The sequence below is a fragment of the Drosophila teissieri genome, chromosome 3L (assembly GCF_016746235.2).
Source record: "Drosophila teissieri strain GT53w chromosome 3L, Prin_Dtei_1.1, whole genome shotgun sequence".
Taxonomy (NCBI): Eukaryota; Metazoa; Arthropoda; class Insecta; order Diptera; family Drosophilidae; genus Drosophila; species Drosophila teissieri.
Genome location: NC_053031.1, coordinates 21,007,480 through 21,023,675, shown reverse-complemented (window position 1 = coordinate 21,023,675; position 16,196 = coordinate 21,007,480). Strand labels below are relative to the sequence as shown.

The 16,196-nt window shown below is 41.9% G+C and overlaps 1 protein-coding gene across 1 annotated transcript in view; it reads left to right on the top strand.

Moving 5' to 3' along the window:
- LOC122616653 overlaps positions 1-16,196 on the top strand; it is a 43,358-nt gene that overhangs the window by 3,395 nt on the left and 23,767 nt on the right. The window contains exon 2 of the mRNA XM_043792187.1: positions 702-888. Coding sequence (XP_043648122.1) covers positions 885-888 — 4 coding nt within the window. The 5' untranslated portion in view covers positions 702-884. The remainder of the gene's footprint in view (positions 1-701; positions 889-16,196) is intronic.

The window sequence follows — 16,196 nt, the reverse complement described above, 5'->3', positions numbered from 1 at the left end:
TGTTTAGTGGTGCTGTCGACTTGAATAGTATGTGAGATTAATTAAAATATCTTGGTTACTGATGTTAATATTAAACAGGGCGAAGTGAAATATTAATACAAATTATAATTATTTCCTTTCCATAAATCCACTTAAATACTTCAATCGATGTAACAGTTAGGCAACACGAATTATCATTGAAATTTAAATCAATTTCTGTCGATTCATCTGAGTTCAGTCAAAGTTTATCCATTCGACACATCTTTTGCCAATCAATAATGAATTATTTAAACGGCAGCCATAGGGAAAGGCCGACTGAGAAATGCTCCACTGAGCTGGCTCGGAGAACTCGAAAATAATTTGCATAAATTATCACAACAAAAGCCAAAATGGCGTTCAAATAAAATGGCGTTCTGGCAAATATTTTTGGAAGAATTTAAATAAATGGCCATAAATAAATTAAAATGAAAACCTAAATTGCATTTCAGTTGCGTGCTTTTCTCCTCTAAAGGCTCGCTCCATCCGATAAATAAACAAATTAAATATGCACATTTAAATGGCAATCAAAAGCAGCGACAAATTTGTAGGACTAGCGTGGGAATACAAAAACACATCTACATCAAAAACAGCAGCTGGCATTTATCTCAATGTGTGCGTGCCCGTCTGTTATAACAAATTCCTACTTTATTTTGTCCATTTTGTCTGTTTTGTGTGTAATTCAGCATAGGAATCGCGAATCGAAGCGCAAACTTCAAATTTAACTGTGAATTATTACTATAAACCTCATCCACTCTACATTGGTGCTAACCTACAATGCGCACCTAGGCGTATACGTGATAAAATTTAACCAAAGCCATTACGTAACGGCAGCCAGTTCAACAGCCAGCATTGTTGCGTCTGACGCTATGAGTAAGTAATTAATACCATTGCATTTTAAATGAATATATTTAAGAATCTATGAGCTAAGCAGGATTTCAATGTCAATAATACGAGTTAAAAAAAAAATCGAACAGTTAACATTTAAGAAATCTTATCTGAAACCCTTTGCTTACCAAAGGATTCATCAACGTCAATTTGCCAGTGATCACAATGTGAAGCTTGAGCAATGGAACTGAAAAATCGAATTATTAGTAAATTGTACTAAGTATTTAACTGCAGACAGTTTCCAGCTATATCAGCATTCTCAGCGACTAAAGATAAGCACTTAATTATGGCTCAATGGGCTTGTAGCACAATTCACATTGCGTACATTTCAAGCGTTAGCAGCTCCGACCACACAGACTCAATTAGGAGGCAACCATTTTTGCTAAATTTACCAAAATACATTGTAATTCAATTTTCCTAAATGTTACACAATGCCCAACATTGCTCCCCGCATTCGGTGAAACAAAGTAAGACAGAGCGGATCCAGGCCAGAAACAGAAACAGAGACAGAAACGCAGATGGAGTCAGAACAACTAAGCGCATTAAGCTTGAAAGTCTGACAGGCAGGGGAGAGAAGGAGCGAGGGAGAGGAGACAGAGCGGAAACGGAAATGGGAGCGTCTGAAAGGAAACAAAACAGAAGCTGAGAAAGTGGCAAGTGCGGGTACAAACAGAGTCCTGCCCGGATTTACTTGTCGGAGTTGTGCCAGCTTTTGTCTGTCAGTCAAGCATCCAGCTCCACCATCGATTCGACTGCCTGCCTTTTCGCCTGCCGTTCGGTGGCCAATGTTTATTGCATATCAATTAGGAGCCTGCCCAGGAGCAGCAGTCTGCTTTGCCACTTGCGCGTTAGACACTTATTGCTGCACAGGGAGAAATGTGTGGACTTGCAAATAGAAGAAGCTTATAGTCAAGCTTTGCGTATTGACCAATATTTGAAGTTATGTAAATGCCTTTTTCATGTTTTTTGATCTTATTAGATAATTGATTGACAGCTACGAATGCACACGAATTTTCTACACTGCATCACTTAAAAGAATTAAATGCATTGAGACATTAATAGAACCAGCTGAGTAAAAACCAATTTCCCAATATACCTAAGAGACTTACTCCACTGACTTAAATAAAAAGCAATATCGAGCGCAACAAACCTTTTCCATTTCCCCAATTTTAAATCAAATCCTCATTTGTTAATAGTTTTAATTGAATGTTATTGAGTAGCGAGCTTAAAGCCAAACTAAAATATTAATAGTTAACAAGAAAATACCTAACAAAGTTCTAAGAAACTTTAGTAGTGTTTTTCAAAAGTGTCCCTGTGACGAACATTTTCTAGGATTCAAGGATGCATACCAGGATGTGAGTTTGCGTTTGAGTTTTGTGCTGGGAATTCTTGCGCCTGCTGCCTGTCAAAATCAACTTGAGCGTGCCATAATTTCCACGCCGAATGAGTTCAAGTAGAGCTGCCACATCCTCCGGGCGGCTTTTCCAGCTGCTCCTCTTAGACCCCAGTATCCCAACCTCCCAACCTCCCAGCCCTCCCCCTTTCGGCTTTCCTGGGGCTGCTGCTTCGCACGTGTGCGCAATTAAAAATGCAGCTTGCGGTTGTCGGGCAAATACCCCACCCCCTTCTGGCCAACCCGAAACCCCCATTTAGCCAGCTGCCAACTGCCAACTGACTGCTCCAGTGACACACAAAGCATAAAGAGACTTGAATATGTGGCGCACTCATTTGGCCGGCTTTTCAGTTCAATTTGTTGTTTGTCGTCTGCTAGCTGTAATTAAATTAATGCTTGCATCGGTACCACCGCAGCGTATACGTAGTTTCAATATTACTTTTTCCCAGGACCGCTTAAAAAAACCCAAATAAAAAGTATTCGGCGAAAGCCAAAAGAAAGCGAAACAAAGCAACACCAAAAATGGAAGGAAAACTGCAGAGAGAAGCATTCTGAAACCAAATCCCTGACCTGATTTCGTTTTTGCAGCATTGGCTTTTGCTTTCCGTTTAGTTACCTTCAGCGCCACTTCCCCTCGAACAGTCTGCTGTTTACTTTTTATGCCAACTTTCCATTTTTATTTCGCCACGAAAAAACTGTCGCCCGTCTGTCTGCCAGCTGAAAAGCCAGCATCCAGCATCCAGCCTGTGAAAATGCCTCCACTTTCACAATTTTCCCATCCGCTCCACTTGCAAATGGCATTAGGACCATTTCATTGCTCGGCAACGCAAGGGAAACGTGCCCAAGTCCAGGTCCTTCATCCTGCCTTCATCCTGCAAAATGCCGAGCAAAATCTATATTTAACAATTTGCAGCATCTCGTGAAAATCGCTGCGACGTCATGTGCCAACGATTAGGGTCAGCGGCCTAAGTTTCCCAATGTGAAAGGGTATGAAAGATAAGGGTATTTATCTTTCGGTTCGCAGCTTGGTATTCCTAGCTGCGTAAGTACTATAAATCTTCTGATCTCATAAGTAAAAATAACATAACCACTATCTTCTGGGTTTTCTAATATATTTTTTCGAAATTAAATTAGGCCTAATAAGAGCCTATAAGAGCTGGACACAGCAGCAAATGGAAAAATATTTTTTGATAATATTTAGACAGCAAGGAAACTTTAACCATTTATCTTTAATGAAATTCCTTTATTAAGAAAAAATATCACAATTTAAGGGTAAAACTGTTATCGCTCAAAAAAGGCATAGCCTTTAACCCACTTTTTGTTTTTCGCCCAGCTTTATGCTTTGTGTGTTTTCCGCTTAGCCGAGTGCAAGATCAGCTAACTTCAATGGCCAGAGTCAGGGGCTGCTCCATCTGGTACACCAGAGACGAGGAGCCCTTCGGAGCAGGACCATAAACATAAACTTGCATTATGGCCAAGCAAATAAAACTGCAGCCAAATGACACGTACAACTGCCACAGATTCGAGGGAAAATGAGGGAAAGTGCGGAGGGTGGCGAATTGTGTGCGATTTACTGCGACTTTGCTTTCGGTTTTATTTTGTTTTATTCTCGCCCCGACTTTTTCAGGCCATCGATTTTGCTAGTCCACGTTTTCCGTTGTTTTCCGCCAGAGAAGAAATGCGGAAAAGTGTGTCAATGAAATTGCTGTTGCACCGCTGCTGTCTCTGCGTTGTCAACAGTTTTTTTTTAAAGTTCCGCAACCTAATGATAATTTATGGCTTCCAAAATGGGCAAAGGAAAAACATTTCGGTCCCAAGTCAAAATGAAACCCAGTCGGTAACCGACATATCTGATGTATGTATCATATATATAATTGAACAGCCTGATCAGGCGAACATTGGCTTTGTCTTAGCAACAATATTTGGTCAATTTCTCGAACTGATTGCATTGATTTGCCACGTTGCGTATACGCAACGAGCCATAAAGGCGCACATTATGTATGCCAAGCGCACACGTATGCAAATATTATGACTCACAGGACGGGCCAATAAAATGCAATAGCAAATTTATACAAATGTCTTCGAATTATTATTGTGGCATAAACGAGTTCTGGAAACGATGCCATGTCGTTCGTCTCATTGTCGTTTTCTAAGCGTGTGCCATGTCTGCCTACCAATTTCCATTTAATTGTTCTATCAAAGTCGGCATGATTCTCGTGTTGTGGTGCACTGGGAAAAAGTTCAAAATTATTTAGTTGTATCTGAAGCGTTTACCACCGAATTCCTTATATTTCTTGCCAAGGGAAAAGGGAATCGAAGGGAACCACAAAAGATGTAGGGATGTGAAGAAATTGACTAGAATAGGTGATACTTAACAATATTTTAATAACCTTTTTAATATTTTTAAGTTATAGTTTTTTTTACCTTTTTTATGAATAATAAACAATAGTGAATATTTTTATTTTATAAAGATTTTTCATCCTAGAAGGAGAAAAGATTTTAAAAACGTGAGATATATTTTCCAGTGTAACCGTGTGTGTTTTTCTATTTGTTTGGACTGTTCGGTATGAATTATGGCAGGCATAAGCAAATGCCGTCGTTACCAGCTTCATCGGCTTCCTTTGTCCTATGTCCTCTGTTTATGTGTTGTATTTATTTTTATTTGCCGGAGGATTTGCCTCAAAAGACGTCGTGTTAATGGCGAGCATATCCTTATTACATATATCCTGTCGGATGCCCCCAGCACGTTTCGCAGAAAGTTGGCTCTAATAAAGCTCCAGAACCTGCTCCATCCACAAATCCCCAGCACCAGCTGCCCCATTACGCATTACAAAGAGGCGAAAACAACAAACTGGCAATGAGAGAAATTTTCTTTTAAACACAAAACAAACTCACACACACACACACACAGAGGGTCCTGCAAATAAACAAGTTTTTCGCCGGCAGAGATCTGCCAGAGTTTTTACGGCCACAAAACAATTTGCTTTTTATTTATGATAACACGAAACGCACAACAGAAACAGAAATATGCATTTATTCTGTTATAAAATAAGCTCTACTGAATTTACAATTGAATAACGGACATTTTTTCCAAATAAAATTCGATAAACAAGTACAACTGCATTTAAATCGAAATCAGCAAGCGGAAATATGTGTTATGCAAAGTAATGCTCGGCGAATGTACAAGCGTGTAAGTTCGATGCATTTGCCTCCGTTTTCCCCTTTTTTTTATTTATTGTGTGTGTTGATATTTTCCCTCGGTCAGAGGGTTTTTGTGCAAACATCACTGCCTCAACTTGATCCTCTTTCCTCCTGCTGAATCCGTTTCGGAGTGATAAAGTTGGTTACATTCAAATGAAACTCAACTTTCACGCCTCAAGTGGCAGCAGATGGAAATGGAGGACTCGGTGGGTGGCGGGTCCTAATGAAGCAGCTGCACTGTCGGGAACTATACTGGACAGGGGAGTCTGGATTCATTTTCATAATAAGAAATCTGTAAATTAAAATCCAGTAAATGGTGTCTTCGTCTTTCCCAATATTGAATGTCCTTAATCGACCAATTTATTTAACAAAGCCCCAAAAGGACTTACTACAATTTTCCTGCTGCACTTTCGACTATATCGTGCTTGAACGCTGTAATAATGCTGCACCATTATCACCCAAGCCGGCTGAAGCACTTAACCACCTACAAGTCGCATCGGTTTGGGTGGCCCACTTGGATGAACCCTTCCATGGACGCCTCCCCAAATGAGCGCTCTCGAGTGTGGCCTATGCAATATGCGCCTTAATAGCCTATCCAAAATCGATTTGGGGCAGCTCTCGGATCGTCTAAAAGGTGCCTCTTCAAATGAAACTATAGTCGCACCCCCTCATCACCCTCAGCCTGCCACGCCCACAATTTCATTTAATGCATGCTTAAAAGTGTGCAACGCTTATTTATGGCCACATTTTTGCATATGCGTGCGAATGGGACCATGTGTGTGTGCCTTTGCGAGCTTAAATCTGTGTCAACGGCAGCTGCAAACTACTGTACCGGTACCATGTACTACTCGTATAGCAAGTACCAGAGGGCCACGCCCACAACTGCGGCCCACCTGCCTTTTCCTCTACCAGTTGCATATTTTGCCCCACTGTTGTTGTACGTTCAGTTGTTGTGGTCCATGTTGTTGCATGTCGTGTTGACATTTTTGCGCGCCTGACATTTTCCTCTTTTTTCCTGTAATTCATATTCCACACCCACCTCTCCGTCATCCGACTGTATAATATACAGTCTCCCTTCACGACAACAATAAAAAGGGCAAATTATGCGCAATTAAATTAAATACGACTTGCGTAGCTGCAACCAAGGATGGGTGAAAATGAAACGCGACTGCCAATAATTTTTACTAATACTTTTGCACAATTTTCCATTTGCATACTGAAGCTACAGAAGCGGAAAAGCGCTTGATTTCGGAAGTATTTTACACGCTTATGAAATTTAAACAACCATTCAGAGAAGCTTAAAAGGGCAATCAGATTTCGATGACTTTTAAAGTGCTTGTCATTTGAAGAAAATCAATAAATTCCTTGAAAATTTGTCATTTGTCATTCTTGGTTAAACCTAATTGAATAGCTTCTCGTTTGCAAGTTTTAAATATTACGTTTTGAATATCTTACACATTATTGTAGAATAAACAATTTCAATTTAAGGCACACTTCTGATATGCATAATAATTAATTCACCTTAAAGTAGGATTGAAGTGGAGTTCTGAGTTAGTGGCTCGGCATGCGAACGAACTAACTTTATTTGGCCTTTGAAGAGCACTTCCAGAAGTTTCCATTTGTGGGAAATATTAGCAGAGGCAGCCCAAATCGATGGCATAATTCACACAGAGCGGCAACAAAAAGGCGAACAAAACGTGAATGGAGAAAATAGCAATCAGCATATGCAGAATGGATGGAACATAAATCCACCGTCCCCAAATCCCTGGCCACACGGTCGGGCGCTACCTTTTGAATTTATCCTGCTCCTGGCATGCCTCAGCACCTTCCCAATCTTGCGAGGAGAAAACAAAAGGACCTGAAAAGAACTCAAGGATACGCTCTCATCAGATCGCAAAAAAAGGAAAAAGTAAAGTGCCGAAGTACTTGAGCAGAAGCCTCACATCGAAATGCAGTGTATGAGCTTTTACAGCAGTGGTCGCAAAAGTAGTGCCGCATGTCCTAATATATTTTAGTATTTGTTTAGGCGAATAAAAGCCAAGGGAACTGCAAGAAAGATATATCTATTTACATTAAAACGAATGGTATGATTCAGCACTTCACGGTATTTATATTTGAAATGCATTAAAGCGGAGTCTCATGAAAATCAAAGACATTTTGTGTCTACTACCTTAGCCTGAGGTATGAGAGGATGTGAAGATAGGATGCGAAGGATGCAGGACCACAAAGCAAACATATTTTCATTTTAAGCGCTTCGGCATAAGGGAAAACTCATTAGAGCGCTGCAAAAATACCGAAGAACCAAGAACCCAAGACGCCGACTAAAAGGCTGAAAGGCAGCAAGTCAAGAGCAAGGATATGAAATTGAAAATTTATAATATCCGCTCGCTGGCGAGCGGAAGGGGGAGAGCTTCAATTGCTGTTGATGTTTTCATGCGGCAAGTTATCTATGGCTAGATGAAGTGCAGCCACTCGAAGCTTCTCCGGGGAAAAGGGGATGGTAAAACTTGGGGAAATGAGGAATCTCTTATTTTATTAAAAACTTAACAAGCAAAAAGTTGCCAAGTACCAAGATGCAAGAGGCAAGGAGTCAGCCATTAGCCCGTTCGTTAAGTGTATGTGCGACTTGTCTCGTCGGCAGTTTCCGTTTCCCCCGCCATGGCAGTGCGGCATTAGCAGCACTCAAGGACACTTTTGCCAAGCGGAAGCAGACAAGCAAACTTACCAGGATGCGTCCCGCACCTCCAACCCCTCAGCCCCCCAAGGAAATACAGCATTAAGTTAATTTGCAACGTGCGCAGCTGTGGGCCCAGAAAAGCATGCTATAGTCATCTTGTCGTCCGATTCGCCCTTCTTTCGCCCATCGATGAGGTAATTCCGCGCTGATTTGCTGCAATTGGCAGTGCAGTCACGGTACACCCGACGGCAGATGGCTCCCTTAGCAAGCTGTCCTTGATTAGGCCATCACACACATTGAGCATCCTGCGAGACGCCCTCATGGTGACATTATGTTGCAAATTGCACTGCCACTTTGTCACCCGAAGGTCGTGCACTGATTCTAAGCTTCAGTTCCTCGAAAATACTTTAAGCTTCGTAATAATGGAAAGATATGAATACTCAAACCTTCTTTAAGGGATGAGAATGCTTAAGCTCACTGTTCCTGCTGTCACAACTTCTTAAACAAACAAAAACAAAAGGTACTATTCCTCCGTGGCATAATGATGAATGCAGTTTTCTCGTTTTGGTTGCAATTCTGTTACCTTAGCTAAGCCGTTTATAATTCACAACACAAACCAAAATCCTTTACTGAAAGACAAAGAAGCACATACCATTTGCAGATTGATGGCTATAAATAAGAGCTGCGCTGCAAGGACCCCTTTTCCCTGCTCCAGATTCGGTGCGCTGACTTTCGGTAATGATCGTTGACAGTAATGAGTGGCAGTTGCATTTGCAGCTGCACAATTATGACTTCCGCTGGTTATTATCCATTAGGTTGATTACAGCGATTTCCGGAGGTCATCATGCTCCGCTGGCTGAGCCAATTGGGAAACAGAACTGGTGGCCAAATTGGGACAAGACGGCCCTGGTCAGGACTCACTGGAATAGGAGCCACAACAACGGCGCTCGTGATGCGGAAGTGGCAACGCAAACGAACTAACCAAGAGCCACTTACTTACGGCCATAAGCCACAGGAGTGGGTGGAAGTGGGACGTCCTCGGCAGCGGATCCTTACGCGCCTTTTGCTATTTACTCAGTGGGAAAAAAGGGGGTTAAAGGAACTCGTGGAGAGACAAATGGCAGCCCGCGGGGCAAAATGCAACTTCGCTGCTGCTCCCAAAACAGCAGCCAACACCAGCCTTCACACACCCAGCCAGACTTGCAGGCTGCTGCTGCTCCATTTTGTTATGCACGCCGCTTCACACTTCCTGCTCGACAGGATGACTCCTCCGTCCTGCGTCCTGCGTCCTGCGTCCTGCTGCCACACCCCGGGCACCTTATCAAGTGCCATTTTTCATGCAATGCCGACGCCAACGCCACCGCCACCGCCAACGCCGTCGTCGTCGCTTTGTCAAACCACGAAGTTATCCATGGAGCCCTGAGCATATTGTCTTGGCTTTGGCAGCGGATGGCGTCCTGGTGTTGGGGTGTTGGGGTGTTTGTGGAGTTTTCGGGGGCGTTGGGGTGGGCGTGCTAAAGTTCCCTCTTATCCTTTTTTATCACACATGCAGTGCTGGGATCCTGGACCGCACAAAAGCCAGTCGGAGCAGCGGGCGGCATCCCAGCTGGATGGGGGATTCGGAATCACCCGCTGAGTTGGCTTTGTCTTTGTCTTGGGCGCACGCAAAAGTGGTTTTGTCCAGTCCTTGCACAGTTAAAATTAAAATATTACTCCAAGAGCTAAAAAGAAAGAACTAAAAATTGTATTTTTTAAATACTTAAAAGTAGCAAAATACTTGGCAATCCAAATAAATAATCACTTATTTTAATATATGGACAAAACTTGTACCTTTTGTGCCAAATGGTTTAACATGGAATGGAAGTAAACATCTTTCATTTTTCCCTGTGCCTTTTAGTTTGCATCCTTTGCGCTCCCTGACAATTCCGTTTGCCAAAGGGAGTTAGCAAAAATCGATGAAATAATCTCTGGCTAATTGGTTGAATGGGAAACTTTTGCTGGTGACTCTCGTACCATCGCTTCCTGGCCAGAAACCGAATGCCCAGTTGGGTCCGTTTTAAGCATTGTTCAGCCCGTTCAGCAGGCTGACCTCTTTAAACCTGTCGCAGCAGAGCAATAGCCATTCCGTTCGCTCCCCGGAGACCCATTGCATCCACTCGGATGTGCTTTGCATGCTCCAGTTACTCCAGTGGCTCCTCCAGCCCCCCCTGCTCCTGCTCCTGCTCCTCCGGCAACTCCATGGAACTTTTGCTGCAACTCGAATGAGTCCTATCAGCACCTGCTGGCCTGGCCCACTTGGCAGTTCAACTTGCAGCATTAAATATGTGGCCAGAACTCCCAACTCCTCGGTTGGTTTTATGGAAAAATATTACACGGAGATTTAAGTTTTCGAGTTCCTGGTGCTTAGCCGCCATTTACCTGGCCACCAGGTTGAAGTGGGTTGCGAGTTGAGGGGGCGTGACACAGGGCATGCCCCTCTTCAAACCGTTGTTGTTGCCGCAGTTCTGCTGTTGTTGCTTTGTTGTGGCTGACACAGATATTATTGTCTGAAATAAAATCGTGTGGTTGTGCCTTCCAGACGGGGACTTCCTCTGAATTATTTTTCCACCATTTTCGCTTCTAATTTAAGTGAAATGTTGTTTTGCCATTGTGGTTTTGTTTGTTTATACATATTTATGTGTGCTTTGCGGTCGGCGCATCTACATATATTTTCATATTGTAATGCTCGCTTTTTGTTTTTTGTGTTTCGGATGGCTTCGCATATTGTAATTTGTGCTGCCCTCCTGTGCATTGTAATTACTTGAAGTGGTTTTATCTTACTCTCATGATAAAGCGCCAAAAGCTTTTTAAAATCGGACGAACAATTCTGAAGTATGTTGCCCAATTTGTAATTAAAATATAAAATTACCGATGGGCATGCAAATTAAATCAGATAAGTAGTAAAACTGAAATATTATCGATCTTTTGTTGGGTAATTGTTACTATACCCTTTCCGAGTGTATTTTTAAATTTGTCAAAAGTTTGCAACGCAGTGAGGGAGACATTCGCGACCAAATAAAGTATATTTAAATATATTTTATATTCCATCCGTTTTTACGCAAGCTATACGCTCAATCATAAAGCTATCTGCATGAATCTTGTACAGGTATGTATATATAAATCGGACCACTAAAGCATGCAACTGCCATGATAAATAAATTTAAAAAATAAATAAGAAAAAATTTACCTTTAATGTTTTTATCAAATTCGGTATATTGAAGTTTTTGCCAATATATAATTTTGGCTTAAGTTTAATGTATGCCATAGCCAAATCTGGCATAGAAACACTCGGAAAATTTCTAGCTAATTAATGAGAAATGAATCCTAGCTTTATTGTTTCGGATCATCTATTCTTATTCTTATTCTCATCAACTGTTATTCGGAGCTATATATTTTGAGTATTAATTTGATTAAATTAACTGCAATAGTTTCGTTGTTTGAGTCCATAAACTGTTCTTATACGAACGTTTTTTAAATGTAAGATTCGGCTTGCCGAAGCTAGCTTCATTTCTTGTTTTCAAATAGCATTTCCATATCTCCATTTTTGCAAACGATATTCTAAAAAAAAATTTTATATTCTAGACGGCATTTTAGGGTTTATTGGGCTTCGAATAGTTGTGTTGAAATTCCTGATGGAAAATTCGGAAGACGTATTTTATCTGAAGTCGTAAGAGACATCCTGCGTGGGAAGTCTCACAGGTGCTGTAGAAGAAAAACTCTTTGGGATTTATTTATCTGACAGGTCTCGTTTATTTGGCAGAACGAGTTCCGGAAATTGTTTGCTTTCCCGGGGCAAAGTGAATTTACTTGACATCTAATTTGACATACTTCTGTCTTAAACTGTGACATTATATTTAATATCTTAAAACGTTTTTTTTCAGTTAGTACTTAATCAAATACATTTTTATTAGTTCTTTAATTAGACTTTTATAAATTTTTATTTCGTCGCATCGCATTTTCATATTTATCCTCTTAATTTTAACCAGTCTGCCTGTCAAACGGAATAGTTTTCTTCAGAGATCGATTTTTAAGCAACAATTTAGATTTAAAGGTAATTTAATAAGAAATATTGTACGTATGGCCAAGAGCAACCTGGAGAAGAGCCGCTCACCAAGAACTAGCCCAAATAAACACCACATGGGAAAGTGCAAAACAGACAGCTCAAAATAGAGTTAGATGGAAAGCTCTTGTAGAAGCCGTAAGTTCCCGAGAGAAATAGAAGGAATAAAAAAAAAAAAATTATATGTATGCACACAGAGAACTTTTTTCTCAGCTGTTTTAGCTGGCACCAACAAATTTATTGCTTGTCATTTCAGCATTGCGAATGGGACTTTTTAATGGCATCTTGATCTTAAAACTAATTTAAAACTTTCAATGCGTCACCTCACTTCCATTCAAGTTGCACACACCATTAATCTAAGAAGACTGAAATTAAGTGATAGTTTCAATATCAATGGCACAACCATTTCATTGTTGAGAAACTGCAATTTTCTGCCAAAAAAATTTCCATTCAGTTGCTTCAAAGAAATTCATGGTTTGGCATTTCCGCAATTTTGAATGCCATTTTATGGCCATAACTCAAGCGGCAGAAACTGCAGTTTTGGCTTTGCTGTTGACCACAAACTGCCAGGGAGCGTCAAGCTGAGTTATGGTCAACGATCGCATCTGAAAAGCCCCAGGAAAGCGCCGGAAAATCCCCACACCCCCGCCTCAATTCACAATGATTGCATGCGTGCGAGCGTGCGTGAGTGTGCGTGAGTGTGCGTGAGTGTGCGTGAGTGTGTTTTCCTGATTGATGGCTCTACTTGGCGCTAACTAAACGGAATCCCACCCTTCCCCCGCCGTCCTGTAATTCCCATTACCCATTTCACCACTTGGCCCAAAGAAGATGCCGCACAGCCATTGGTAAATTGCTTTAGCCATTCTGCTCATGCTTCTCCGGGAGCCTCTTTTTACTCGTCCATTTCGGTGCTTAAATTTAATTTCCCCTGCGTTTCTGGGGCCAGGGCTTTTGAATTTCGGTATTTGCATTTTCCGGTGCGAGACGAGGCCCAGTTTCCTTTTCTGGCTCAGTTAATGAGCTGAGTGAGTACTTACACAAAATTAAGTGTTGTCCCACTTCAGTCTTCGGCCAACTTAACGGGGGAAACTCGCACACACGGCATAAAGGAAATGAAAATAGAAAAGCTGCGCACAACACAAACAAGAAGTCGCAGCGACAACTTGAAGAAGGAAAACTTGCTCCCGTCCCGAATCTCGTCCCACTCGTTCTCATTCTCATTCTCAATCTCGAGCTCCAACTTGAAGTCTTTTTTCCTGCCCTTCTTCTCTGTTGTCTCTTTGTGCAAATCATCATAAAGTTGGAGATAAGTTTTCTCTTTCTATTAAAAAAATGGAAAACATAGGAAGTAATGAGAGCTCTTCCCCTGAAGAATACCCTCTACTTCAAAAAACAAACTTAAAACGTACCTTATATTAAACGTATAATATAATTGTTTGCCCTTTTTAGGTGATTATATGATATTAAGGTAAACAAAAGCGAGTTCTAACTAATTATTCCTTAAGAAATGATGCGAGACTTGCAAACCTTTTGTATGAAGAACGGGAAAACTTAGCTAACATATAAAGTAAGCTTCTCCTGCAGCATTCCCGATAAAAGCCCCAATATACCTTCGCTACACCACGATTACAGGATATGCAAGGAATATACGGGGAAAATGGGCAGTGGTTGGTCACAGGAGAGCAGCACAGGAGGTGGGGAGTGGGTCGCAACGCGACAGGAAACAGGCTTCGGCGACAGGCGACATCGACAACAACAAATGAGAATGTTTGTTGTCTTGCATGCGTGTGTGGGTGGGTGTTGGTTGGGTGGGCAAATGGTAAATGGTAGATTGTAGATGGAAGATGGGTGGCCAGGAGGCGCCTTTCTGAGTAGGGCACAACAACTTTTCGTTGTTTGCCTGACAGTTGGGCCCGTGTTCTCTTCTTATTTCTACCTCCAACTCCTGCTCTGCCACGCCCCGAATTTGCCGGTGTCAGAACAAGCTGATGCCCGAAAAATTTACAACATTTTAGGGCAGTTTACAACGCTGGCTGGCAGGCGGCTCACCGACACACAGACTAATTCAATAAATGCACGTGGCCGGGATGCAGGACACGTGGCCCGAAAAAGTTGACATAAATCTGCATAAAATATTCGCATATGCAAAAAACTTCCATCACCATCGGCAAAGGAGAAGCTTAGCTGGCATGTTTGCCAACTCGTGAAAGGGGGGATGGGATGGTGGCTTAGGTGGCTAACCAAGGATCTCTGGCTCCAGGACCTGGGCTATCAGTGCAACTGCTGCTCGGCAGGTCCTTTACCGAGCATTATGCATGACAGCCATTGAGAAATCTGTAAAAATTATGCAAATACATTTCACCAATCACTTAACTGCGGAATGCGGGGGACGCAGAAAGATGCGATGAGTTGAAGGATCCTGGATGACGAAGTGGCAACCTGTGTGTGGGTCTCTAAGGACATGCAGGGAACATTTCACCAGGGAGAAAACTGCGTGTACTCACTGGAGGATGCAGACATCGCCAAAATAGACGAAAAGCATCGTGACCCTGATTATGTTGTTGAACTGTGACGTCGCTCACTCGTTAGCCTGAGTAATGTTCGCCCTCCCTTTGGCCATTAGTTGTTCATCGGAAAATTCAGTACCTGTATCTATTGAAGGGAGTTAGTTAGAAACTGCTTTCATATAGCTTACTTTGAGAAAATGTGAATGTAACCTTGCTAATGAATAGAATTAAATAGAGGAAGAAAAAGATGAGGATGCTATGGGAAATATTTATAAAGGGAAAGAAAATGAGTTTTAATGATTTTTGCAGTATTCAGAACTGGATTTTTTTCAGAAATGTAGATCTAGATATGTAGCATTCTTGTTTTCTTTTATATTATATAAGAAGTTATAGTTGGAGATATGGAATTAAATTAAATATTAATTAATACGAAACATACATATGTTCCAGTTTAATTTTGTTCTAAAATACCTTTTCCCTCTCCATCTGATAGCATCCTTATTAGAGGTAGAAAAGCATATTACACTTCCTGCACCGTAAACGGTTCTTTCTCAAATTACGGCAAATATCCACCTCATCTCAGCTCAATCCCGGTTTTCCTAGATTTCCCAGCACTCCGCAGAAACGACAGTCACCAGGCCAAACGGGTAAACAAATTCAAGACGAAATTGATGACATGGCATGCCAAGCAAACAGCACGCACACATACTCACCCACTGAAATGTCCTCACACACACACACACACACACACACACACACAGACACACGTCAGCTGGTTGACATTGCCGTCCTTATCGCCGGGAAAGTCAACGTCGTTGAAGGAAAAGCAGCTCCCCATTTCCCAACGCTGACAATTTTTACAGAATTTGGATTAAGTGGACTTTGCTGTCGACATGCTAGCGCAGTTTTGACGAGCAGGCGGCTGCCAGTTTTCCGGGGGAAAGTTCTTCGGAGTTTTCCCACTGCTTTGCATGCCGACATGTTTGCTAGCTGGAAAGGTGGAAAGCCCGTGGAGCGGGGGTGGAGCAAACTCGGTCGATAGGAACAAGTTGACATTTCCTTGGTGGCTGCAAATATTTGCTTACGTGTCAATAACCCGTCCAGTGATTTATTTCATATTTGGCCTGGGTGCTGGTCGTCCTGCGGAATAGTTTCCACGCTGCGGCTGTCATTGACATTTGATATTCATTGTCAGTAGTGTGTGTATTTTTGCAAAGGGTTTTCCTTTATGCACGTTTTTTATGCACGCCGCCATACATTTTTCATGGCATACTTATGAGGGCAAAGGCCCATCGGCAGACGCTTTCGTCCTTAAAGCCACATAAATTGTCCCTTAGGAAGGCGGGGGAACAAGGTTTCGGGTATGCGGAAAGGTACTTTGCAGCTGCTCTGGGTGAAAAATGTTCAATCAAGCGT